This window comes from Lepus europaeus, chromosome X (assembly GCF_033115175.1).
Source record: "Lepus europaeus isolate LE1 chromosome X, mLepTim1.pri, whole genome shotgun sequence".
NCBI classification, from domain to species: domain Eukaryota; kingdom Metazoa; phylum Chordata; class Mammalia; order Lagomorpha; family Leporidae; genus Lepus; species Lepus europaeus.
Genome location: NC_084850.1, coordinates 87,996,188 through 88,022,659, shown reverse-complemented (window position 1 = coordinate 88,022,659; position 26,472 = coordinate 87,996,188). Strand labels below are relative to the sequence as shown.

At 39.8% G+C, this 26,472-nt stretch overlaps 1 protein-coding gene across 1 annotated transcript in view; it reads right to left on the bottom strand.

The window, feature by feature from the left end:
• OPHN1 (oligophrenin 1) overlaps nucleotides 1-26,472 on the bottom strand; it is a 366,805-nt gene that overhangs the window by 50,091 nt on the left and 290,242 nt on the right. The window contains exons 16-19 of the mRNA XM_062183480.1: nucleotides 25,682-25,766; nucleotides 19,064-19,122; nucleotides 17,682-17,787; nucleotides 4,013-4,172 (exon numbers count right to left, since the gene is read on the bottom strand). Coding sequence (XP_062039464.1) covers nucleotides 4,013-4,172; nucleotides 17,682-17,787; nucleotides 19,064-19,122; nucleotides 25,682-25,766 — 410 coding nt within the window. The remainder of the gene's footprint in view (nucleotides 1-4,012; nucleotides 4,173-17,681; nucleotides 17,788-19,063; nucleotides 19,123-25,681; nucleotides 25,767-26,472) is intronic.

Genomic DNA, 26,472 nt, shown 5'->3' with positions numbered 1-26,472 from the left:
ATTACTTTGCTAAGATTCTCTATTTTGTCATTTTCTCAAAGATATTCCTAATTGCTCATTAAAGCATTTTTATGATGGCTGGTTAAAAGTTCTTGTCAGATAATTAACATCTGTGTTATCTTAGTATTGATGTGTGTTGAAGGCCTTTTCATCTTTATGTTGAATTTTTTCTGGCTTTTGGTATGATTTGCCACCAAGGGCTATACACTTGGGGTATTGTGAGGACCCAGCTCTTAATTAGATGTTGTGACGGTAGGTCTCCTCTGACATTACTTCCACAGGGAAGGAGCACTGCCTCATTCCTGACAGGAAGGAGTACAAGTCTACATTTCTCACGTGGCCACCACTGACATGAACATGGAGAGAGAAAGGCTAGGAAGGAGTGCAAGTTCAGGTTCATTGATAGGTCCCTGCTGGCACCACTCTGGAGGGGGGAAAAGTATCTCAGGACTGTTCCCCACATGGCCTTCACTTGACACTGTAGTGGTGATGGAAGTTCAGGCCTGGTCTGGCACTGCTCCAGTGCTAAATGGGCATCTGAGCCCAGGCACCGCATTTGATCTTCACGGATACTACAGGGATTAGGAAATAGTGTCTCACTACGGCCAGGTGGGGACAAAAGTTCAGCTTCCCACACTGCCTTCTCTTAAAACACCTCAGCAGAAGGTTCTGGCACCTCAATATACACTATTAAAGGTAAAAGTCTGGGCTCTTCCCTTGGCTTTAGCTAACAAAGGCATGGGGTGGGCCACACTATTTTCCAGTGGAGTCTGGCTGGAATAGAAAGACTAAGTTTTCTGTGTTCCATTTTCCCTTTCCAGGTTCTGTATAAAGAGCAGCCACTTATAGGGACATATATTGTTTTTTCTGCAATCACTGTGGTGTTGATGTCTACGAAACCAGTCTGAAATATGTTGATGTCTACAAAACAGAAAATGAAACCCAGATGACTCACAGCCATGGTTCCTCGGGTCCCAAGGTCCCTAGTTAATCTGCTGCCTTGTTTCTATATTTCAGAGCCTTGTGTATTTCTTTTACATATACTGTCAAGGGTTTTTAGCTGTCTTCTATGGAATAATAAGGAAAAGTATCTCTATTCTAGCTTTCTGGAAGCAAGTATGTTTTCCTCATTTTTTTAAAAGCAGCATCATATACCATTGTGTGACTGTATCACGATTAGTTAAACCATTCTCCTATGCATGGACATTTAGGTTGCTTCAAGTATTTTGCAATTGTAAACAATATCAAAATGCACTTTGTAATGTCAAATAGACATAAAATTTACCATGGTATCCATTTTAAAGTGTAAAATTTAGATACATTTAGCATATTCACAATTTTGTTTAACCATCAATACCATCTCCATCTCGTTCTAGAACTTTTTTATCACTGAAAAAGGAAACTCCATATCCATTAAGTAGTGACTTCATTTTATCTTTGTCCAAATAGCTAATCAATTGTCCCAGAATCCTATAAAGCTCTACTTTTGGAGCTAGCGCTGTGGTGTAGTAGGTTAAGCCTCTGCCTGCAGTGCCAGCATCCCATGTGGGCTCCAGTTCATGTCCCAGCTGCTCTACTTCCAATTCAGCTCCTTGCTAATGGCCTGGGCAAGAAGTCAAGGATGGCCCAAGTGCTTGGAGACCCTGCACTCATGTGGGAGATCTGGAAGATGCTCCTGACTCCAGGCTTCAGATCAGCCCAGCTCTGACCTTTATAGCCATTTGAGGAGTGAACCAGCGGATGGAAGATGTCTCTCTCTGTCTCCTTCTCTCTGTCTGTAACTCTGCCTCTCAAATAAATAAAGTCTTCTTTTTTAAAAAAAGTCTGTTTTTGTTCCCCAATTATCTGAGATGTTGCTTTTATTAAATATCAAGTTTCCACTTTTCTTCTTTACATATAAAATTTAATAAAAGTATGTATTATGAAACTCTAGTAAATGTAACAATAACTATATGGATATATAACTGCTTTCTTCTCTGATATGATAAACAAAAAGCTATTGAAGTGAAGATTAGAACTAAGGGTTGGGCACAGGTAAATGGAAGACTATACTCTAAACTTTTGAAACTTCTACCACGTATATGTATTGCTTTTAATTTTAAAAATTAAATACATTTAAAACACTATATATTTTTCCATATTTCCCTATATGAGGTATTTTGGAACATCAAAACTGCTGTCTACTCTTTCCTTCCTAAAACTGTGTCTTTCCCAAGAATCCATGACTTCCCTATCTAGCTCCCTGTCACTGATCATTCTTCTCAATCTGTTTATTTCTTCTATTGGTCCTTCACACACTGACATTCCCGAGAATTCAATGCTTGTTGTAACATTTACTCTTTTGCTACAAGTATTCCCTAAGCAAAAACATTCAGTCACATAGATTTAACCACCACGTCTATGCTACTGAAGGCCAACACTATTTCTCTAGTCCTGTTCTTTTCTCTGACCTCACATGTTCCATAGGCTCATCTAACTTAACATGTCCCAAACTGAACCCTGATACTATCTTTCAAACCTGTTCCTCCCCCAGCCTTATCCTTCTCAATCAAGGACTACTTTATCCTTCTAATTGCTCTGATAAAAGAAAAAAACTTTAGAGTTATCCATGATTTCCCTTCTCCTCCCACATAAGATTTGCCAGCAAAGCATATGGAATCTACTTTCAAAACATATTCTAAATGTGCCCACTACTGACCCTCTCTACTGTTACTGCCTACAGCCAATGTAAGCCCATGTCTTGATTACGTTAAGATAGCTGCCTGGTCACCTTGCTTCAACCTTTCCCCTCTACAGTTGTTATTCATACAGAAGCCAGAATAATCCTGTCAAAAAAATCATATCATACCCCCCCATCTTAGCGCAAAGCCAAAAATCCTTCCAATGGATATTAAAGTCCCACTATAGATCTACATTGCTTTCCCTCGCCATTACATCATTGAATCTATTTCTTCTTTACCCTAAAGCACTCAGGGATTTTGCTCTTATAATTTCCTCATTCCAAAGATAGCCATGAGGAAGGAACAAACTTACTGTGCAAGTTGCAGAAACATCAAGAAGAATCTGAACAAACAGCATTTCCTAAGCTCTTCCCAGTCTGCCACCTGATTATGTCCCTTTGTCCTCTAATCTTATTTCTTTACAATCATCTACTTTTTCGTTAAACTTAGTATTAAAAATATGTAAGCTTACTTGTTTCTCTGGTTCCGTGTTTCTAAGGGCTCCTGTGCCATATAAAACTTATTAAATAAATTTGCGTTCTTTTGCTCTTGTTAATCTGCCTCTTCGAGGTCTGAGCCAGGAGCCCCACAATAGGTGAGAAGACACACCTCTACTTCCTTATAGTCACATTGTACACATACCACTTTTATGCCTAACATTTTCCTCTGTTTATATATTTGTCTCCATACTATATACTAACTCCTTAAAGGCTCAGAGAAGTGATTTTTTCTTTTTATTTCTTTTTTTAAGATTTATTTATTTGAAGGGCACTTAGAGGGAGAGGCAGAGATAGAGAAAGAAGTCTTCCATCCACTGATTCATTCTTCAAATGGCCACAATGGCCACAGCCAGGCCAATCCAAAGGCAGGAGCCAGGAGCTTCCTCCAGGTCTCCCACACAGATACAGGGGCCCAAGGACTTGGGCCATCTTCTACTGCTTTCCCAGGCCATAGCAGAGTGGAGTAGCCGGGACCTGATGCGGTGCTCATATGGGATGCAGGCAGCACAGGCAGTGGCCTTACCCACTACACCACAGTGCTAGCCCCAGAAGTGACTTTTTCAATACCTGTAGCCTCAAGCATGGTGTGTACAAATGAAACAGTAACATATTCAAGCAATATTTTCTGAGTGAGTAAGCTTCCCAGGACCAGAATTACCATTAAATGTCATTCTGTCAGAACAGGATTTCCTTTCATTGTCAGGTTGAGTCAAAGGGAAAACACAAACATAAAAGTGGCTAGGGTTCAGTAACATGTTTGCTGGGGTGACAGTGAGGATAAGAAACACATACCTTTCCAAAGTGCTCGATTAGAATTTCTACAACAATATTCTGGAACTTGATGTTCATCATGGCAGCCACAGTGTCCTCCTGAGCTCTCATCAGGGTGGGCCCAAAGATCACTCCCATGTTGGAGGGGGTCATAAGATTCTCTTTGCTGTGCTCACACACACTGTCAGAAGAGAAAGAAAATGATTATTAAGATATACTCCAAATAAGATGGACCCCCTTGGAACCAAAGGAGAGGCCCGAAGTATGTATAAGAAGAAAAGGACTAAAAAGGAAACAACTCACAATGAACACCATGGTATATAATTAGGAGCCAAAGTGAGAAATAGCTAACTTAACCAGCAGCACTGAAGGAGGTGGGACATGAGAGACTACAGCCAAAAGCATTTGGAGAGGCAGGAAGGAAGCCAGAGGGTATTCAAGGCAAGAGGAACACAGGAGCATGTACAAAGAACAACAAAGCACATAAAGAGTGTCTACCCATCTCTCTAGTCAGGAATCTAATTCCTTCCACCACCCCTAGTTAACAAAAGTGAAAACTTCAAGAGCTGAAAGGGATTCTTAAGATCATCCCTTTATCATTTTATTCACTTTAGACATGGAAAAAAAAAAGTCCCAAAGTAGGGCTGGGATTTGCCTGGAGTCACCATCCACTAACTATACAACTGGTCCTCCAATCCCAAATTTCCCGATTCCCAGTCACTCTTTTTGCTGAAATTCCCCGCAGTAGCTTCCTAAGAATAAGACAAGCATAATTCTTTTTAATGTGGCAGTTAAAGCTTTTCTTCACTTGACCCTATTTCTAGTCCCTATACACAGCTAGGCTCTAATACTGACATGGATTTGATTTCTAGCACTGCCACTCATACCAACTGTACAACAGGGAGTGTTCATTGTGTCCTCTCTGGGTTTCACTTATTCTACTTGCCAAAATGGTACCCACTTCAGAGATGTGTTGAATAAATAGAGCTGAACTGCTTTGGCATGGTACCTGGCACCCTGGAAAGTAGCTGCTGCTATTATTACCTCTCTGGGAGTCTCCATTCTAGGCACTGCTGAAGTAGACAGGCATACAGGACACAACTGATCAGGTTTGTGAGCTGGAAGACCACGCCTTCACCACACCCCTGTGTGACCTCATGCCCCTACCTGGCCACACCTGAGTGCCCACCAGCCAATCAGGTTAATTAACCACTTCCCTTTGAAAGCGGATTAAAAGCCTGGGACAGGTTGTGTCCAGCCCTCTTTCCTTTCCCTGGCCTCTTACCAGTAGGGGGCTGGCTGCAGCCCTGCACCTTCAGGGCACTTGGCCTTCGGCCCCCCACCCCATGCTTCCTGGCCTGGATGCTTTGCCACGCGGCTGGTTCCTGGTACTCGGTATGAACCCAGATTTACCTCTCTCCTATAGATAAAGCCCTCACTCTTCTATGCATCTTCCACACTCGGGCCAACCCACCCTATGCTTCCTAGCTTAGATGCTCTTCCACCTGGCTGGTTCCTGGTACATAAACCCAGATCTACCTCTCTCCTATAGATAAAGCTTTCACTCTCCTATGCATCTTTTGCACTGAATAAAAGCTTAAAATGTACCATGCTGCCTTGTTCATTTATGCCAGTATTCAGAATTCTCTGAATATTAGGCAAGAACCCACACAGGCTTATTAATATTGGGAACTTATTAATAAGATATGATGATATCGTATGGCACCCCAAATTCTGATAACATATGTGGCACCCCAGATGGGACTTTTGAGGATACATATTTTAGGGGGCCAAATTCTGGTATCACTGCCAGCCTTCAACACTTTTGTAACAATAAAATGCTTAGAGTTTTCTGGCTATGCCATGAGGTTTCATACTTCCATGTCTTTGCTCAAGTGAATCCCTCTATGTAGAAGTACTATTTCCCCTACATCTAAAGAATACCTATCTATCTTTTAAGATTCACATTAGGTGCCATCTCCTTTATTGTTCTCCTCTTAACTGACATCATTGGCAAGCAAAGGATGGTGCAATTTTCTGTTTATTTACGTGCCTCTCCTACAGGGCAGCAAAGGACTTCCAAGTGTGTTCCCAGCACACAGCAGGTACTAACTAATTATTTTTAAAGGAATTGAGCTCCTCCAGTACTCTTTTAAATAGTACTGGAGGCAGCCAAGTGAAAGGCATGCAGCGCTGTAGTCATTTTGGCTGTGGGGGTAGGGAGGTGAGAAGATAGGACAGCCCAGCTGCCAACTCAAAACACTAATTTTCCAAACCAGCCCAGGCAAAGGCCTTTAAAAGACTGACCCATCAATAGGCAGGTTCTTGACACTAAGTGGGTAATTGAGGGGGCAGAATCCTCAGACAAATCTTAATGAAATCTGTTAAGCTCTTGACAAAGGCTGGGTGCCATTCAGATGGTAATGAGCAGCAACCATTCAGGGCCTTTGATATTGCTAGACTGGTGATGAATCCCTTTCAACAATTTAAATACCTCTGCAATTAACCTTTATTCTTTAGTGAGACTTTTTTTTCCGGATATTAAAATGGAAAAGTATCTCCATGCTGCCACCAAGTGATCCAGGAAGGCTAAACCACTAACGTCAAAGTTGGGACACTTGCTTATCTCCTTTTGTGAAGGGAGCTGATGTTTGCTCAGTGTTCCAGAAGCTCACTGAACCATCTCAACTCCAAAAGGCAGAGAATTTTAGCTTTGAAGCCTAGGTTCACCAAGGGTAAAGCACTTAGCAAGGTCACAGAATTTGTGGACACATGGCAAGGCAGGAATTCAAACATGCATTTGCTGGTCTCCAAGTCTTAAGTCATCTCATTTTACCTTACTGCCAGCTTATCATCTAGTTCAAAACTCCTATAAGTGCCATTTTCTTAAAAAAATTATCTATTTGAAAGTCAGAATGACAGAGAAAGGGAGAGACAGAGAGATTGTCCACTTGCTAGTTCACCCCCTCAAATGGCTGCAATAGCCAGGGCTGACCCAGGCTGAAGTCAGGAGCCAGGAGCTTCATCCAGGTCTCCCATGTGGGTGCAGGGGCCCAAGGACTTGGGCCATCTTCCGTTGCTTTCCCAGCAGAGAGCTAATCAGAAGTGGAGCAGTGGGGACAGGAACCGGTATTGGATGCCTGCACTGCAGGCGGCAGTTTCACCAGCTAAGCCACAATGCTGGCCCCTACAGGTGACTTTTCAAGCTAAAGCCACCTTCTAGTTCTCTCAAGAAGTTTCTTGGTGTTCCATTTAGGATACCTACCTTCTTGGCCTTCTAAGGAGACTTGGAAGGTTACCTCTCTCCTTTGGGTTATATTTCTCTGTATCTGGCAATTCAATTACACTTTTTAAAAGTCAATAAGATTAAATCACAATCCAAACTGTGGGTTAACAAGATGGATAAAACCAAAAACAAGGGTAAGATGAACAGTGAATCACACAGTACTAGAGAAAATGGCTACTTACTTCTTCAATATCTAAATTTAAAACAAACGAGTAGGTATATCAGGGAGGTTCTCCAGTGCAGGAGAACATAATTAGACTACAGGTCATAAATTAAAACGCTAAGAAGGGCAAGACAGGTAAAACAGATGAGGGGAAATGGACCTAGTTAGAAATGTTCACCCTATTTAGAAAAGAAGACATTTTCCAGATTACGATTTTCCCACACCCTTGGAAATACACCATCACGCGAGTTCTAGTTTCTCAAGAAAGGGGAACTCCTAGATCATCTCTAATCTAAACCTTACATTATATCTGTTCTGAAGGAGCAACCACTACTCAACTCCAGCTGATTATTGTTGCACGGGCAGGCAGGTCTAGCAGAGCCAGATCATCTCATTTCCTGAAACCTAGCCTTGGATGTGAACCATCGGGAGCTTTAAAATTCTGGAGCCAAATCTTTTTTTTTTTTTTTTTTTTTTGGCTAAATAGTGCAGAACATGTAAAACATAATTGTGGTCTGGGTCTGATCCACAGGGTGGCACTCTGAGACCTCTGGTTGAGAAGGACACCTAGTAGAATGATGGCCTGCTGTTTGAAATGAACTGTAAGATCTCCTCACAGCTGTAGGGTCCAGTGATCCTAAGCATTCTATGCACTCTGAATACTGAATAAGGAAACCGCCTCCAATGACATTCCTGGTTCCATTATTAATTTACAGTGTAGATTTTGGGCCTACCCTTCTCCATCCCTAGGTATCTGTTCCCTCATCTGTAAAATGCAAAGGTTATTAGGTAATCTAATTAATTGAAGTTCTGCTCTTACAAATAACAGGAAAAGAAAGACAATGATCCATTACTTGTCTTTCGTCAAAAGAATGCAAAATCATCAGTAAGTGATGATGCATGCCCTCCCCACTCTATACATACATACACACATACACACACACAAACCCTCAAAAGAACTGGAACCAGAGCAAACCACTAGAGAGAGCCATCTGTGGTAAATTCGAGATGACAGATGACTTGTTTTCTTTCATGAAAAACTAAGAAAAAAAGAAATAGGTGAAGGGGAAATATATACACTGGGAACATAGTAGAAATACAGAGGCCATATACTATACTTTTCCAAGCCTAGGTCTCTCAGGTGTATTGGATCTGCATGAGTCTGATATATGCCAAAGTTTGGGAAGCATTGCTAAGCATCAGCAGTCACCAAACTATGGCACTTGGACCAAATACAGCCAAAGAGCTGTGTTTTTTTGTAAATAAAGCTTTATTGAGACACACATTTGTCATTCATTTACACATTTTATGGTTGCTTTTGTGCTAGCATAAGATTGAGTAGATGTGATAGAGGCCATGGAGTCCACAAAGCATAAAATATATAATATTGATATTTTATGGAAATATTTGCTGACCTCTGCTAGAGATTAAAAGAGGCTTAAAAAATATTTAAAGGCTGGTGTTTTGGCACAAGGAGTTAAGCTACCCCTGTGACACCAGTATCCCATATGGATGCCAGTTTGTGTCCTGGCTGCTCTACTTCTGATCCAGCTCCCTAATAATGGCCAGAGAAAGCAGCACAAAATGGTCAAAGTGTTTGAGTCCCTGCCACCTATGTGGGAGACCTGAATAAAGCTCCTTTTTCCTGGTTTCAGCCTGGCCCAGTCCTGGCCATTGAGACTATCTTGGGAATAAACCAGTGAATGGGAGACCTTACTCTCTTTGTCTCTCCCCCTCTCTTTGTAACTCTGACTTTCAAATAAATAAATCTTTTTTTAAAAAAATTACCATAGATTTCTATGAGTAGATGGATTCTGGACCCAAATTCAGAGGAAAATTGTAATATATTTAGATCACTAGAAATTTGAACAGAGTATTACAAAATAATTATAATTTCCTTTTAGATATGATTTTATTTTATTTAGGTTTACAAAGAATTCTCATCTTTTCAATATATAAATTCAAATATTTGTGGGTAAAATAATAAAAAGTCTTAGAGAAATTAATGGGGATATAGATGAAACAAGATTAGTCACATGCTCATACTTGTTGAAGTTGGATGATGGGCACACAAAAGCTCCTTATACTGTTTCCTGTATTTTTGAAGATATGCACTTGAAATCTTACATAATAAAAAGTTCATCAAAAGAAAGAAAATAAATAGATTGGCATTTTGGTGCAACAGGTTCTAAAGCTATTGTTCACAATATTGGCATCCTATATTGAAGTACCAGTTTGAGTTCTGGCTGCTCTGCTTCTAATCCCTGATAATGACCTTGGAAAGGTAAAGGAAGATGGCACAAGTCCTCGGGCTCCTGCCACCCATGTGAGAGACCCAGATGGAGTTCCTGGCTCCTGGCTTCGGTCTGGCCCAGCCCCAGTCATAGTGGCTATCACAGGAATGAATGGAAGTGGAAGGTTCTCATTCTCTCTCTCCCCCTCTCTTTCTCTCTGTCTCTCTCCCAATCTCTCTCTCTCTCTCCCAATCTCTCTTACTCTGCATTTCAAGTAAATAAATAAAAAGTAAATCTTTTTAAAAAGGAAAAGACAATGAAAGGAAGAGAGAGTCAATGTCACTAGTGAACAGCCTCTTCCTGAGCAGTGTCCCTTTGAAAGAGCAGACAGCTTTGGCCTCTTCCACCAGTGTTTTCTGTAATTTACTTTAAATACTTTAACACAGTCCATGCAATGTTCTGAATTTCATCAATGCCATCAACTGCAATGACTGTATTATTTTAGGTACCACTAAGAAAGAAAAATAATTTCATTGTCAAATCATCATGCAATGTTTTAGAAGATATTTGGAATAGAAAATAAACACATTGAACATAATTTAACTGGAATAACCACCATATGAACAGCTATTATCAAGTTCATGCATGCAGAGGATGTGATAATTACACAAGAACAGTGATTTTTGAGAAACAATTGATTCTAAGATTTATCCAGAATTCAGATTACAATTTGAAAAAGAAAAGTGCCCCTTATAAATAATGACATTTGCAAGAACACCATAATCTCTTTTTGGTAAAAAATGAAAATGTATATTTATGCATAAACATACACATACATACACAAGAAGATGTATGTTGTCATGTATACTCTAGGACATGACAGTTTTGATTGTAGTATTCTTATCATGACCACATGCTTACATTCTGAAGGGGTGGCTAACTAGTATTTTTAAAAGACTAATTAGAATTCAGAGGGGGCTTCTAGAAGCTCCTACCATCTTCATATCTAGTCAACATCAAAGGCTTTGTTAATTAGCATAACAGATGATAGATATCACTTAGCCTAGATATGTTCAAGATATGTGGATTGACTTTAAGTATTGTATAGATTCCCTCAACCTTGTATGAACAGGGTAGAAGAACATAGCAAAGGTCAATTTTAACATCAGTATGGTGGATCAACAAATATGGTGAATCAATGAATATTATGCTTCAGGTGTGAAATAATATAAGGTAGACAATATCACCTATGAGTTATTCTAGGTGAAATTTAGTTCATTTGAATCCATCTAGCCTTTGCATACAGCTTCTACATGACAAGAAGTTCAGGAAATAGAGAAACATGCTGAAAAATACAATGAAGAAAGCAGACAAAAGCAGTAAGTAACATTCTGTAAGAGAACTAGTTGTGTTTCATCGATAAGCCAGTGCCATTAAAAAGTGACTATATTAATCTAAAGAGACAAAAAAAGGACATAAGAATTAAATATAATGTGTTTTCCTATATTGGATACTAGTTTGAAGGGCACTTTGGGGGTTAACTGGGAATGTTAATGTAGTCTAGAAAGGTAGATATCATTCAACTGAAGAAAGTAGATTGAAGAACTCATTTTGGTAAAAAATGAAAAAAACATGTACACACATACACGGGACAAACCGGAAAAACAAGAATATGCATTATATTAACTGTAGTGATTATAGCCCAGGTCTGAGACCGCAAAGCAAACTTGCAATTGTACACTAGATCATAGGATTTTATTGCCTGACTCCAATTTTGTCACGAGTGTGATATCATCTGCCTTAAAAGAACTTTTCATGAAAGATAGAACATCTGAAAGGAGAGATAGGACTTCATTGAGTTTATAGAACATATTGTATGACTCTTTGTGTCTGCTTGTTAATAAATACCTGTATTAATGGCAGAATTTGTCTTAAGACTTGCTTCTATTACGATATTCCACTAGTAACGCGATTATCAGGGAAGTAGACCTTGCATTCTCACACTTCTGACTAATGAGAGGTACCAACCAAAAATAACAGGATAATTACATACCTCAAATTGGCTGAGGTCAATGTGTTTCTGCCACTATTAACCTACAAAACAGACTGGCAGTGGGAATACATTACAAAGCACAGATACAATCATCTTATAGATTATGAAAGCAGCAGTTGGCAGGCAGGGTAATTATGTGCATTTTTAAACCACATGAATTTTCTTCTCCTGTATAAATTTCCCAATTAGAAGTAAGCTTATTTTTTACTTGTACTTCCCTACAAGTTGTGGCCATTATTAAACTGGAAAAATTCGAAACAGTAGTACTATGTACACTTATATTGTCTATACCGAAATTCAAGAATTAATAGTTTGGCACATTTGCCTCCTTTCTCTGTGTATATATTTTTCTGAATTATTTGAGACTAAGTTGTTTCAATCCTAAAGGCTTTAGGGTTCATCTCCAAAAAACAAACATTTTCATGCCTAAGAAAATTTATAATTCCACACCATCAAATATCTAGTCCGTATTTAAATTTTCTAAGAAGCCCACAGAAAAATTCCAAATCTAGATCCAATCAAAGTTCCTGCACTATATTTGTTTATACTTCTTTAGTCTCTCAATTGGAGAACAGTGTCCCTAACTATTTTCCCCAGGACATTGGCTTTCTTGAGAAGCCCAAGCCATTTGTCTTATAGACTATCAAATAGTCTGTATTTTCCATACCATTAAGCTTAAAAGGCATAATTTGATTGAAGATGAACATTTTTGGGGAAAATACTTCATAGTCTATATTTGTACTTCTTAATGTACCAAATTATGAGGTTCTTAAGGTTAGTTTGTAACATTATTAGCAATGCTACGGATTCCTTAAAATGGCATATACCAGATATCTTCATTGTAAAGATATACTTTTCTTCTACTTAGAATTAATAAGCAAACTGCAAGGAATACACAGCAATTATAAAATTGTGAATATTCTGTTCCTTGACACTCTTTTATCCAATGTTTTTATCCCTGCCTAAAATGATACTGAGTTTACAAATGAGTGATTTTTTTATTCTATCACTCCTCCTGCATTTATTACCTGGCATTCTTCTGTAATAAAGAGCTTTCTTTGCTCCACCTACTCCCGTGACTTTCTGTTTACTCAGTGTGTTACAAATACATTATATATCATGTTTGATGTCATGGTTGCCCTAAATGTCATCAGTATCAAGCCCTTTCAAACAGGCTCCTGCGTCCTTTCGACCTGACCCTGTTACTGTTTCAGTTTTTCCTTGCCATGTGGTTGAAGGAGTTAAGGACATATCATTGAAAAATGTGCTGAATGGGTAAATTGATTATTACAAGCTGAAATCACTTGAGGAACTGTAACTTCAGAAAGAGCCATTTGGCCTATCTTCTACATGCAGCAAGCCATAAAGAGTCTTTGGGGAGGGACGTCCTTCACATACCAAGGCTGGAAAATAGCCTTGATCAACACAGACTGGTAATTGAGGCTGCAATGAACCTGAATAAACAAACTTTGAAGTAGCCCTTATCTTCCAGTAGCTTCTACATCCTCTTCCATATATCTCTTCATAACATCCCTAAGATATATTACCCTAGTCCAGATGTTCCTTTGTCCTCTCTTCCTTCGCAAATTTATCATCCTTTATCTGAAAAGTACGAAAAGCACCGTGCTTCAATCATGTCTTCAGATTTCACTCTCTTGTAAAAAGATCCCCATGTATGTGTAAATTTAATGAAACTTTTATGCTTTTTCTCTCATATTTATTGAGTTCCTAGATCCAACCAAGAAGCCCACATAACAGCTAAGCAGTGGGTAAAAGAGATTTCTCCCTCCTCTACATGGTACAATTTATCCTTGATACTTTCCTTGCCCCACATCTGGAATTACTCATTTCTCTAAGCATCCCTGGTGCTGTTGAAAAGGTAATGTAATTTGGAACAAAGAACTGAACACTAGGTGTTCTCATTCCTTTTTGGGTGGAATAACTTCAAGACTGGTTTAGTAAACAGTTTTTTGTTGTTTCTGTTAATGTTTTTAAATCATAAGTTCATATTGACATTTTCAATCTAACATCATATTTTTTCTATATTTAGCTCTTATTTTTTGTTTCCATTTTATTTGACACACACACATACACACACACACAGAGAGAGAGAGAGAGAGAGAGAGAGAGAGAGAGAGATGGACAGAGGTCTTCTAACTGAAGGTTCACTACCCAAATGCCTTCAACAGCCAGGGTTAAGCCAAGCCAAAACCAGTAGCCCAGAACTCCCAGGTCTCCTGTATGGGTGTCTGGGACCCAAGGACTTGAGGCATCGCCTGCTGCTTCCCCTGGTGCACATTAACAAGAAGCTGGGTCAAAAGAGGAGTAGCTGGGACTCAAACTAGTTACCCTGATATGGGATGTGGGTATTCCAACTGGCGATTTAACTATTGCACCAAAGGCCCACCTCTTACATCTTCAATCTTGTATCTGTACCTGTTTGTTTTATACCATAAATCTTGATTCTTGATATCATTAATATATTTACGTTGTTGCTTTCTTGTGAAATGTGTGTTCTGAATTATAATTATATTGTCACTAATAATAGACCTACTGCCTGATGCTGAAAACTTTTTGCAGCCCTTCTTGTTTTTGGAGTATAATCCATTAATGATGAGTCAGAGGGCTGTGTTGACAAGTTAGTTGAAATAACTGCATTCTCCATGTGACTGTGTTATAAAATTGATAGATATTAGATTTACTTGCTTTAAAGGTTCAATTTTAGTGTTTATAATATTTTCCTTTGGGTTTAATTTTATTTTTGGATATGTAAAAAAAATTAAAATTGCTTGAAAGCCAAAACCGTATAAGGAGACAGACTCAGAGGAATCTGGCTCTTATCTTTATCTCATTCATAACCATTTTCATTAGGTTACTTTTACAACTTTTTGAGATATATTTCACATAACATAAAATTCTCCCCTTTATAGGGTACAATTCAGTGGTTTTTAGTATATTAACAGAGTTATGTAACTGTCACCACTATCTAATTTCAAAAATTTTCATCACTCCATAAAGAAATCTCATTATCAGTCACTCCCTAGTCTTTCTCACACCCCCACTTTCCAGCCTTCAGCAGTCACTAATCTACTTTCTGCTTCAATAAACTACCTATTCTGGACATGTTATACACGTGGAATCATACAATTTGTGGTATTTTTAATAAATGGATTATTTCACATAGTATATTGTTTTCAAAGTCCATCCATGTTGTAGCATGTATTAGTACTTTGTTTATGGCTAAATAATATTCAATTTTATGAATATACCACATTTTGTCTATCCATTCATTAGTTGATAGACATTTGAGTTGTTTCATTTTTTTAGATGACTATGAATAATGTTGCTATGAACATTTGTTTACAAGTATTTGGGTGGAAATATTTTCATTTATCTTGAATGTACCTGCAAACCTACCAGTGAAACTGCTAGGTCATGTGATAACTCTACATTTAACTTTTGGAATCATTAGTATTTTTTTAAATTATCTTACTATGCTCCATATTTGACAAAATAATAAAATACATGTATATATTCTTACATATTCTCATTTCTCTTTTTTCTTAAAAAGAAAAGCCTTACTGAACCCTCTATTTAACATCCTGAATTTTTGTTGTTGCTTGTTTATTTTACATGCACCATGTAAATCACTACAACATTAACAGTGATTGCCTTCATTCTTTTTTTTTTGTAATGCCACACTATTGAATATGCTCTTATTTACTCAACTAGTTCCCTATTATTGAATATTTGTGTTGCTTCCAAAGTTTAACTATTAAAAATCATACTGCAATGGCAAACCTTGTACATAAGAGTATGCTGTTTTGCATTTTTGGAGGCATGTTTAGAGTAGAGACCTAAAAAGGTGGGTTTACTGGGTCAAAGAGTAACTGAATATGCAGGTTTGTTAGATATTCTAGGTTTCTCACCTCTGGGGCTACACTGCATGCACACCAGCAATATATTAGAGAGCCTACTTCTCCAGATCCTCTCAGTGGAGAATGTGGCCAAGCATTAGGATCTGTTAATAAGTGGTAACTCTTGGGGCCAGCATTACGGCATAGTGGGTAAAGCCACTGCCAATGACGCCAGCATCCCATGTGGGCACTGGTTTGTGTCCTGGCTGCTCCACTTCTGATCCAGCTCCCTGCTGATGGCCTATAAAAAGCAGCAGAAGATGACCCAAGTGCTTAGGTCCTTGCCACCCATGTGGGAGACCTGGAAGAAGCTTCTGGCTGCAGCCTTCAGCCTGGTCCAGCCCTGGCTATGTAGCCATCTGGGGAGTGAGCCAGTAGATTGAAGATTCTCTCTCTCTCTGTAACTCTTTCAAATAAATAATTTTTTAAAATAAATAAATGGTAACTCAGTGTAGGTTTTACAGTTTTCTTATGCTGAGTATGCTTGAACATTCTGTCATATGTTTAAGTGTATTTGCCTTTCTATTTTTGTGATCCATCTGTTTGTATCCCCTTTTGTTTTAAGCATTTTGAAGACCAAGATTCTTGAAGTAAGCCAAGTGCTTAATGATTAGATGAGGCAGGCACCCTGATTAGATGAAGACAGGAACACTGTCATTCTCTGCTTATAGGCACAAACTCAATTAAGTCTTTGGCTCCTATGGTCTATTGAGACTCCTGGAAAGTCAGAGCTGAAAAAGCCCTTTGAACACTAGGTCTACTCCCCTCACGTTACAAATGACAAACTGAGGCCCAGAGCAAGAGAGGGGCTTCCTTCAGGTCACACAGAAAATTTGTTTCAGACCTGGAACTTGACCCCAAAGTCTCTTTCTCCTAGGGTAACTTCAAATCAACATATAAATGGCTGCTTTGATGAATTTTGTACTTTCACTGAGATCATCACAAAGTACTTTCCTGAGAGAAAATGCCTCGTAATGTTCTCTATTAGCCCAAATTGCAAACAGTAGCAATAAATATAAAAGTCCCTTTTGTTGTGAATTTGGATCACTAACCATATCTGTATCTATAATGCTGACTTGCTATAGAAGGGTTATAAAGTCAGAGGTGTATCAGATCTTAGGATATCCCAGATCACAGGAAAACCTGAGCTTCACAAAGGCAAGAGTCTCTGGATTTGTCACAGAGGGAGGCCAAGAGGACCATTAGCCTGGAGCCCTACCTTCTCTAAGGCATTAATATTAGGCATTTAAGATCCTCTCCAAATGGGATTAAAATGGATCTTAACTATACTTTTTGAGTGCTGACACATTTATTTGTGAGGAATATACATATATTATATATATATATATTTTACATATAAATAGATAAACTTAAAAGGCATTACAATTTTTCTCAACTTACTTTCACATTTCTTTTCCATTTAATCTATCACGAGAGGCCTGGAAAGCAATCTACCCATGATCACCAAGTGTGCCAGTAGCAGAACTGAAACTAGAAAACAGGTTTGCCTACTACTGGATATAGCGTTTGCTTCCTGCTCTTTGGAATACTGCTGTTTCTGTCTGCCACACCAGGGCAGCAAGTTGATCAGAATGTTATCAACTCCCATTTCTTGAGGGCCACCTATGGGCAATGCATTTTACCTGCATTCATTCCAAGTCACACGACAGTTCTGCATTATTACAAGGATTCGTTGTTGTACAGATGACCAAACAGAGACTCAAAGAGGTTTGCCTCAGATTATACAGTTAAGTAAGTTGTGGAGCTGGGATTTAAAACCAGGTTTATCTGACAGCAAAGGCTGCTTTCAGCCCACTCTAGCCATGAAGGGTAAACGCTTCAACCAAGACAATCTAATGTATAACTCTTTGATACACAGGAATCAAAGCAAAGTCACCCTCCTCAGACCGTATGCAGCATATTATGGATGCAGGTGGGGGCTGGAACTTAAGAAGCTGAGAGATACTCTCTCCACAGTACTACTAGCAGGCCAGTCCTCTATTAGGAACTCTTTCCACACACCCATCAGTTACTTACTTGACCAAGTGTCTTATCAGAAGTTCTAGCATCTCTCGGTTCTTTTCTGGTAGCTTATATACCAGGGAATGGATGGCTCCCAGCCGGTAGTCCAGGTTATCAGACTCTGAGAGAGAACAGCAAGAAGGATGGTTTGGTTCTCTGGGCAACTGGATTGAACAAACTCTCATATGGATATGCACACACACACACATACATTGAGATGAAACAAAAATTGACACAGAGAATGTCAAAAAAAATGGAAAGAGATAGGGAGATAAATAGGCAGAAACACAATGTCAGAGAGAACAAGAAACAAAGATTGAACAAAAGGCAAAGAGGAAAAACAGAACAAAGAAATGCAAGGGGTCCTCAAAAAGCTAACGTAAAATGTGTATTATAAAAATACAATTCATGGATTTCAAATTTGTTGTGCCAAAATAAGCTTATATTTAACTCCATTTTCCCATGACCTTTATGAAGTACCATGAATAGGCATAATGAGATGAAAAGGAAGAGATGGTAAGAAAAAGATGAGAAAAATGACAACAAGCTATCTCCAAGGAAGTAAAAATTCCAGGGACAGTTTTGTCCTAAAGTCCCCCATGTAAACTTCCAGCTGGAAACTTTTCCCCACCCACCTTCCTCGCACAGAGCAGTATATACTCCTACTCTGGTTTCCTGTGAAAAACCAGTGAGAGAGCCCAGAAGTGAAGACCAAAATTCCCTTACCTCAGCAAAGACCCAGGATGAGGTCAAATGCCCCAAATATTTTCCTGCACACCACAGGGGCATAAGGCAGGATGTGGGTCATGTAAAGGGTAGGGACAGACATTCACACAGTGGCCTCAGTCAAAGCTTCTAATGCTTCCTCGGTTGCCAAATTTTGGGGTGATTCAATACACCTTATTTTCCATGTAGCCTTCCATCCTCACCCTCAGTTTTCTCAGGTGGAAAATGTGATGTTTCAACTGTTAGTGCAAACTAACAGATTAGGAGCATTGATTTACAACACAATGGAAATGCAATTGCAAAGTCAAAGCACTGAAGGAAGCTGAAATAGTGACTATAATGTGATCATTTTGCTCTGTCCCGGGGTAATAGGAAGCCATTGCTCTTGTTCTGATGGGAGAGGTAATACAGTCTTTATACCTGTCACATCTCTCAAGTTGGCCAATTTGCTCCAACCCACTCAACTAACATGAATTGCAAAAAAAATCATACAACTTTTGAGTTAAGACAGAAAGCAAGCATATGCTCCTTTGGAAGTGGGCGAAATCTGTGTATGCGTTTTGGGGTTTTTGCCCTCAATCACTTTCCCTCTGGCAGCATGCTAGGCTTATTGCTATAAACCTTACTAAGAAACCAGAACAACACAATTAACTAGTAACATCGATACTTACTGGCAGCAGAGACCAGCTCTTTGTGAAGCCTATAGGTCATGACAGGTTCAGAAAGATTCCTGAAATTAATGAAGACTGTAAGTTCCTTTCGGGAAGGAGTAGCCAGGCCCTGGATTCTCAGATCCGGGCAGTGAGGCTGAAGCTTCTGAGCCCCACAGCTTACTGTGACTACATACATTTTTCTCATCACTTGACGTTTTGTCAGGAAAATCCAAGTTGCTAGTAATTCAACATAACATCTGCGAAGGTATGGGCTGACGCTTCTAGCAAGGTCTCCAATTAGCTCCCAGAAGTGAAAGGAGGCACAAATCAGTTCTGCAAAATTCTAAATTGATTACACTCTGAACACTACCATGGATCCCTTACAATTTGATAGTTCTTAGAATTTCCAAAGTGCTTTTGCTTCTGTCCTCGTATTTGGTGAGGTAGAGCCATTATTCAAATTCCCATTTAATGGAAGAGAAAAATGAGGATCAAATACATTTAGTCAAGAAACATTGAGGCCGGCACCGCGGCTCAATAGGCTAATCCTCCGCCTAGCGGCACCAGCACACCAGGTTCTAGTCCCGGTCAGGGCGCCGGATTCTGTCCCGGTTGCCCCTCTTCCAGGCCAGCTCTCTGCTATGGCCCGGGAGTGCAGTGGAGGATGGCCCAAGTGCTTGGGCCCTGCACCCCATGGGAGACCAGGAGAAGCACCTGGCTCCTGGCTTCGGATCAGCGTGGTGCACCAGCTGCAGCGGCCATTGAGGGGTGAACCAACGGCAAAAGGAAGACCTTTCTCTCTGTCTCTCTCTCTCACTGTCCACTCTGTCAAAAAAAAAAAAAAAGAAACATTGACTGGACACCTACTTGTGCCCGACATGTCAGGTATTGAGAATCCACAGATGAATACGACATAGCCCACACTTTCATTATTAAGTCTAGTCAAAGCAGATCCCATATATAAAACCTACAATGCAGTGGGACAAGTGTGATACTAACATAAAAGTACATGGCAGCTGGCTCAGAGGATGGAAGTAATCAACTACTACTACTACTACTACTACTACTACTACTACTACTGATAATCATAGCACACTGTATTGTTCTAAGTGATTCACATCCATAACATCAAATAAACTTCACGGAAATTGTTATCTCTACTTTAAAGATGAGGAAACTGAGACACAGTAGAATCTAAAAACTCATTCATGATTAAACAGCTAATAAGTGGCAGGGTCAGGTAGTCTATATCCAGAGTCCATGCTATATGGTCACTATGCTATACTGTCTGCCATGGTTATTACTGTTGTAATCCAGACAAGAGATAAAATAAAGACCTAAACAGAAATAGTGGAAACAGAGATAGAAAGAAAAGGTGAAGAGAATGCTTTTAAAAATGTTAAAGATAGAATTGCCTCACTGAATGGGTATGACAGGAAGGGACAAAGTGAATTGGCTTAGGTGAAATGACTAGGAGGGAAGTAGAGATGCTCAATCAGAGGGGTGTCAGGGTTCAGAAGGAGAGACAACTATGAAGAAATGGATGGGGCTGGCACCGTGGTGCAGCAGATTAAGCTGTAGCCTGCAATGCTGGCATCCCATACGAGTACCAATTCAAGTCCTGGCTGTTCCACTTCCAAACTAGCTCTCTGCTAATGTGCCTGGCAAAGCAGTGGAAGATAGCCTGAGTACTTGAGCCTCTGCACTCATGTGGCAGAACTGTATGGAGATCAAGGCTCCAGGCTTTGGGCCTGGTCCAGCCCCAGCCATTACAGCCATTTGGGGAGTGCACCAACAGATGGATGATCTCTTTCTTTCTGTATCGGTCTCTGTAAATCTGCCTTTCAAGTAAATAAATAAAGCTACAAGGGAAAAAAAAGTAGGTGCAGGGCCCTTCTAGTTCTGAAAATCAGATATGTGAATCATGAAATTAGAAGGGTGGTTAAAACCATGAGAAGAGATGACATTGCTTTGGCAGAAATGGGCCAAACTGGCAGGCAAATGGCTTCATGAGACCTTATGGCATTTCTTGTTTGTCCAGCACAGCATTCAAAAATGAAATGGAATTGAACCAGTGACCAAGATATGAAAAATCAGATATTCCCTACAAAAATGGATAGTTCGCACCTCTACTGAGAAAGGGGTAAATCTAGCTCCACTGGGCCAACATGGTTATCCGTGAAAATAACGAATTCTACTGGTTGTATATAACAAAGGTCTGCCGTGTAACTACAGGTCCAATATGTGATGTGTTTAATACGAAAATAGTCTCCTCCATTCATTTTCATTTCCTGGCCAGTGTAAATACATGAGTTTTCCTTCCCTTTAGTTTGGTGACAAGAGAATGATGCTCTAGGAAATGCCAAGCAGACAGCCCATAAAGGGCACTGCAGAAAGTGGCTAAAGAGGTAAGAGAAAAACCAAAACAAGTGATACAGCAAAATCCAAGAGGACAAAGTTTCCTGGATGGTTTGGTTTCAAATGTTGCAAAAAAAGGTCAAGCAAGGTAAAGACTGACAATTTCTCTTTGTGTGCAACATCGAGGGGGTCAGTGGTGACCTTGGTAAGAGCAGTTCAAGGGAACAAAAGGAGTGAGAGTCAGTTTACAATGAGATAAGAGTAAACAGCAAAGGCGTGGGGGAGCAATTAACAAGTACAGGCAGGGAGCATATGTCTTGTTACAAATGCTTACTTGGGAAGCAGTGAAGTATCTCACTAGACAATCTTACCTGAGCTCTGGACTCAAATCACCTATATGGTCAATAACCCCCAAGATTTTATCTCAAGCCCAGAACTCATCACTGAGTTTCAGACTTATATATCCAATTACCTGCTTATCATAGTGTCCTAATTTCTTCAAAGGCAGCCAAGGGGCCGGCGCTGTGGTGCACTGGGTTAAAGCCCTGGCCTGCAGCATCGGTATCCCATATGGGCACCGGTTCGAGTCCTGGCTGCTCCAATTCTGATCCAACTCTCTGCTATGGCCTGGGAAAGCAGTAGAAGATGGCCCAAGTGCCTGGGCCCCTGTACCCATGTGGGAGATCCAGAAAAAGATCCTGGCTCCTGGCTTTGGATCAGCTTAGCTCTGGCTGTTGTGGTCATTTGAGGAGTGAACCAGCAGATGGAAAACCTCTCTTTCTCTCTCTCTCTCTCTCTCTCTCTCTCTGGCTCTACTTCTCTCTGTAACTGTCTTTCAAATAAATAAAATAAATATTTTTTTAAAAAGGCAGCCAAAGTTGACTTATTCAAAACTCAACTTACTGTCTCCCTCAAAAGTAGTCTTCTCGTGTTTCTCAAATCTATAAATTCATGACCGTCATTTGGTTATATGAGCCACAAACAAGAATGTCAACCCTTCGTTTCTCTCCCTCTTTCTCAATCCCAATTCATCAATATCACTTCCTATATGTCCTCAATGTGTTTATTTCTACCAATCTCCATTGTTAACCCTGAGTCTAAGCACGAACATCATCTCTTGCCTGCACAAAACCAACAGCCTGCTCATTGCCTTTTACCTCTGTTTTGTGTTCCTCTAATCTAACCTCTATACCATTTTAATGAAAAACACAAATCATTTTTTTTGACAAGCAGAGTGGACAGTGAGAAAGAGAGACAGAGAGAAAGGTCTTCCTTTCCGTTGGTTCACCGCCCTAATGGCCGCTAGGAAGGTGCATTGTGGCCGGCACACTGCACCAATCCAAAGCCAAGAGCCAGGTGCTTCTGGTCTCCCATGCAGGTGCAGGGCCCAAATACCTGGGCCATCCTCCACTGCACTCCCGGGACACAGCAGAGAGCTGGACTGAAAGAGGAACAACCGGGACAGAATCCGCTGCCCCGACCGGGACTAGAACACGGGGTGCCAGCGCCACAGGCGGAGGATTAGCCTAGTGAGCCACGGCGCTGGCCGAAAAACACAAATCATATCATGTAATATGCTGCTTAAAATCCTTTAATATATTTCCACTCTTTAAGACAAATTCAGGCCAGCACCGCGGCTCACTAGGCTAATCCTCCGCCTGCGGCGCCGGCACCCCAGGTTCTAGTCCCGGTCAGGGCACCGGATTCTGTCCCGGTTGTTCTTCTTCTAGTCCAGCTCTCTGCTGTGGCCCGGGAGTTCAGTGGAGGATGGCCCAAGTGCTTGGGCCCTGCACCCGTATGGGAGACCAGGAGAGACACCTGGCTCCTGGCTTCGGATCAGCGTGGTGCGCCGGCCGCAGCAGCCATTGCGGGGTGAACCAACGAAAAAGGAAGACCTTTCTCTCTGTCTCTCTCTCTCTCTCACTGTCCACTCTGCCTGTCAAAAAAAAGAGACAAATTCAGACCCTCATTTTTAATAAGTCCAATTAGGTCCAGCATGATGTGGCCTCTACAGAGCTCCCCCTCATTCTCTCTACTCAATATTCCACTAGTTAGGGCTTCCTATTAAATGCACTCATACCTTTGCTTTGGATCATTTATTACATTTTGTTATATCTGTAAGGTTATTGTCCTCTTTCTGTTCACACCCCCACCCCAGTCCCTATTAGACCATAATTTCTTTAAAGTCAGAGACTATATCTCCTTACAACTACATGCCTACTGCTTAGCATCCAGTTTGGCATAAAGGAGGTTGGTACTCAGGAAATTTTTATTGAATGATTTAGTGATTTAGAGGTATGTAATTCTGGGGCATATTTATATATGGAGAGAAAAGAACCAGTTTTTATTTGAATATTTACTTATTTTCTTATTTCAGAGGCAGAGAGAGAGAGAGAGATGGATCTCTAGCCAGTGGTTCATTCCAAATTCCCATAACAACCAAAGCTGGGCCATGCCAAAGTTTGGGAGCTGGGAACTGAATCCAGGTCTCCCAAGTGGCTGGCAGGAACCTGACTACTTGAGCAATTATTGCTACCTCCCATATCAGCATTAGTCTACATTAGCAGGAAGCTAGAGTAAGCAAGAGTAGGAGTTTGAGTCAGGAATCAAACCCAGATATACCAATGTGGAATTCAGGCATCTTAACTGACATCTTAACCATTTAGATTAAAGGCTTACCCCAAGAATCAGCTTAATGAGAAAGGTTAAAGAGGCAGGAGACAGAGGATATGATTTTTTGAGTACTTTCTGGAAATGTTGAAGACAAGGAGTGATTTAGGTACTTAAAACACAAACAGACACCCACTCTGAAAACACTGATATCCCAGAGAAATCTAAAGTGTTGACTGTCAGTTTACAGCCAAGCTCCATGCATGAGTATCTCAGGGAAAAACATCCCTTATTGGGGATGTTGCCCACTCACAGTTTTGGGCACAATCTTCCTATCTTTCACAAAAGGTCTACCTTGTTTATTACAAGATGAGGTACGAATGAAGTAATGTGAGAAAGGCCTTAACTTACATACATAGTTGAATTTTTTTACTCCTTTGAAGGAGACGAGAGACACAGAATCACTTGCTCCCACAATTCTCATTATCCTCAGTCTTCTAAATTGTTCCCTGTCTTCACTAAATTGCCCAAGCAAAGTCCTTGGATGTAGGGGAAGAAGATGTCAGAGACAGTTAGGTTCAAATAACACTAGCTATGACTACGAATATTACTTAGTGGGGCAAGAGGTGCATCTCAGTTTCCTCATCTGTAAAATGAGTATAATGGCACCTACAGTACAGTTATTAGGAGAGAAGAGACAATGGTACTGTCTGTATGAGCAACTAGCACAGGGCCTGGCAAAGAAAAAACCCTCTAATAATTGTTCCTTTGTTCTTTAGCAAACGCATCATGAATACTACCAGTAAAAAGAACATTTGTGTTTACATAAAACTAAGATAATACTATAGCAGAAAGCTGTTTAACAGTAATATCTGAGACTCAATCTATTTTTAGATTAGTAATATTGCATTTAAGTATCTTAATGCCTAACGAGCACATCAATTGAAAATAAGACATTTTTATACAAAATATGGTACCTACTATGGGACACAGAAAATGCTAAGAAATGAATGGGTATAAAATATGCACATTATGTGTATATATATGTAATATATGCCTCAAACATTTTTTGCATAATATAAAATTTTACCAACAAACTGAACAATACATTCATCATCATTGTGCATCCCCAAATTTTCTGGTATGTTAAATTTTTTCATACTGCTGCCACTTCATTTACCTCCAAAATTTTTTATGGTTGTGTTTTCTTGTCTTTATTTCCATTATATAGATTAAGGCATGATATCACAAGCACATACACACTCCAACACATGCTATTTTTTTCCAAATGCAATTTGATGTCTCCAAATTTTTGTAATCCACTAAAACATGTTAACAATGCTGAATTGTAAAAAGTCATGATTTTACTTAGTGAACCCATTATGACAATCTATCTTTAAAGCGCAAAACTTCAAATATTTCAAATGTATGATTTTTAAAATAGCTTAAAAGATTTTTTAAATAATAATTTATATGCTCCCTTTGCTTAAATTCTCAGATTCAGTAAAAGTCTGACAATGAATTCTTCTTCAACAGAAATTCTCTTCATTCTTTTTCTTTACCAATCATATTTAACCTCCTGAAACTATGACCATATTAATTCCACCCAGCACTCAGACACATTTAATCAAGCATGAAAATCAAAGTCCCAAATTAAAGCAGGCATACCTGAGGTAGAATTTCAAGGAGCTGGTGATTGTCTTAATGTCCCAGTCACTATTATGAAAATCGACATCTCCTGGGCATTTGGGATCTATTGAGAAAAGTAAATAAGAAAGAAAAGTTAATTTTTAGGACCTTTCAAAAGAAAAGTACATGATCCCATTGTGTCTCATTATGTATGTGTAAGACGCTGATAAGATTTAACTTGAGTAATGGATATATCACTTTTGATAACTCTGCAATAAACATTATATCAACAAAATATTTGCAGAATTGAAAACTTGGGACTTTTTAAAAGCTTTCCAGTTTTTAAGAAACCAGAACATTACAAAATGGAGTTCTCGGGTGTTTCCCTTGCATTCTGGTCTGGCATGTGAGGACCTTGGAAGTCATCTGTCCCATTCACAGAAGAAAAAAGCTGAATAAACTGAAAATCAACTCTCCCTTGATCCATCAGCAAACTGAGGTCATACACCAAACTACTGCCCCCAAAGCTGAGGAAGCAGAAGATACAGAGAATCAAAACATACTGGAGCAGAAGCAAGGGAGCAGAAAACCGCTTGGGAACCAGTTGCCCCAAGAGGAAAACCTAATTCATAATAGACAAACTGTTAGTGGCTCAATACATATAAATTTGAGGGTTAAAAATTCCAGGGGAATGGTATAGTGTTGGGGGATTCCCACACTTTTGTAAATTTTAGCTTCAAGAGCTCTTTTAGATTCTCACAATAAAAATCTGAGAAATCCCTTCATGCTTCCATGCTTCAAGGAGGGACAGAAAGCAAGCAAGTAGCCAT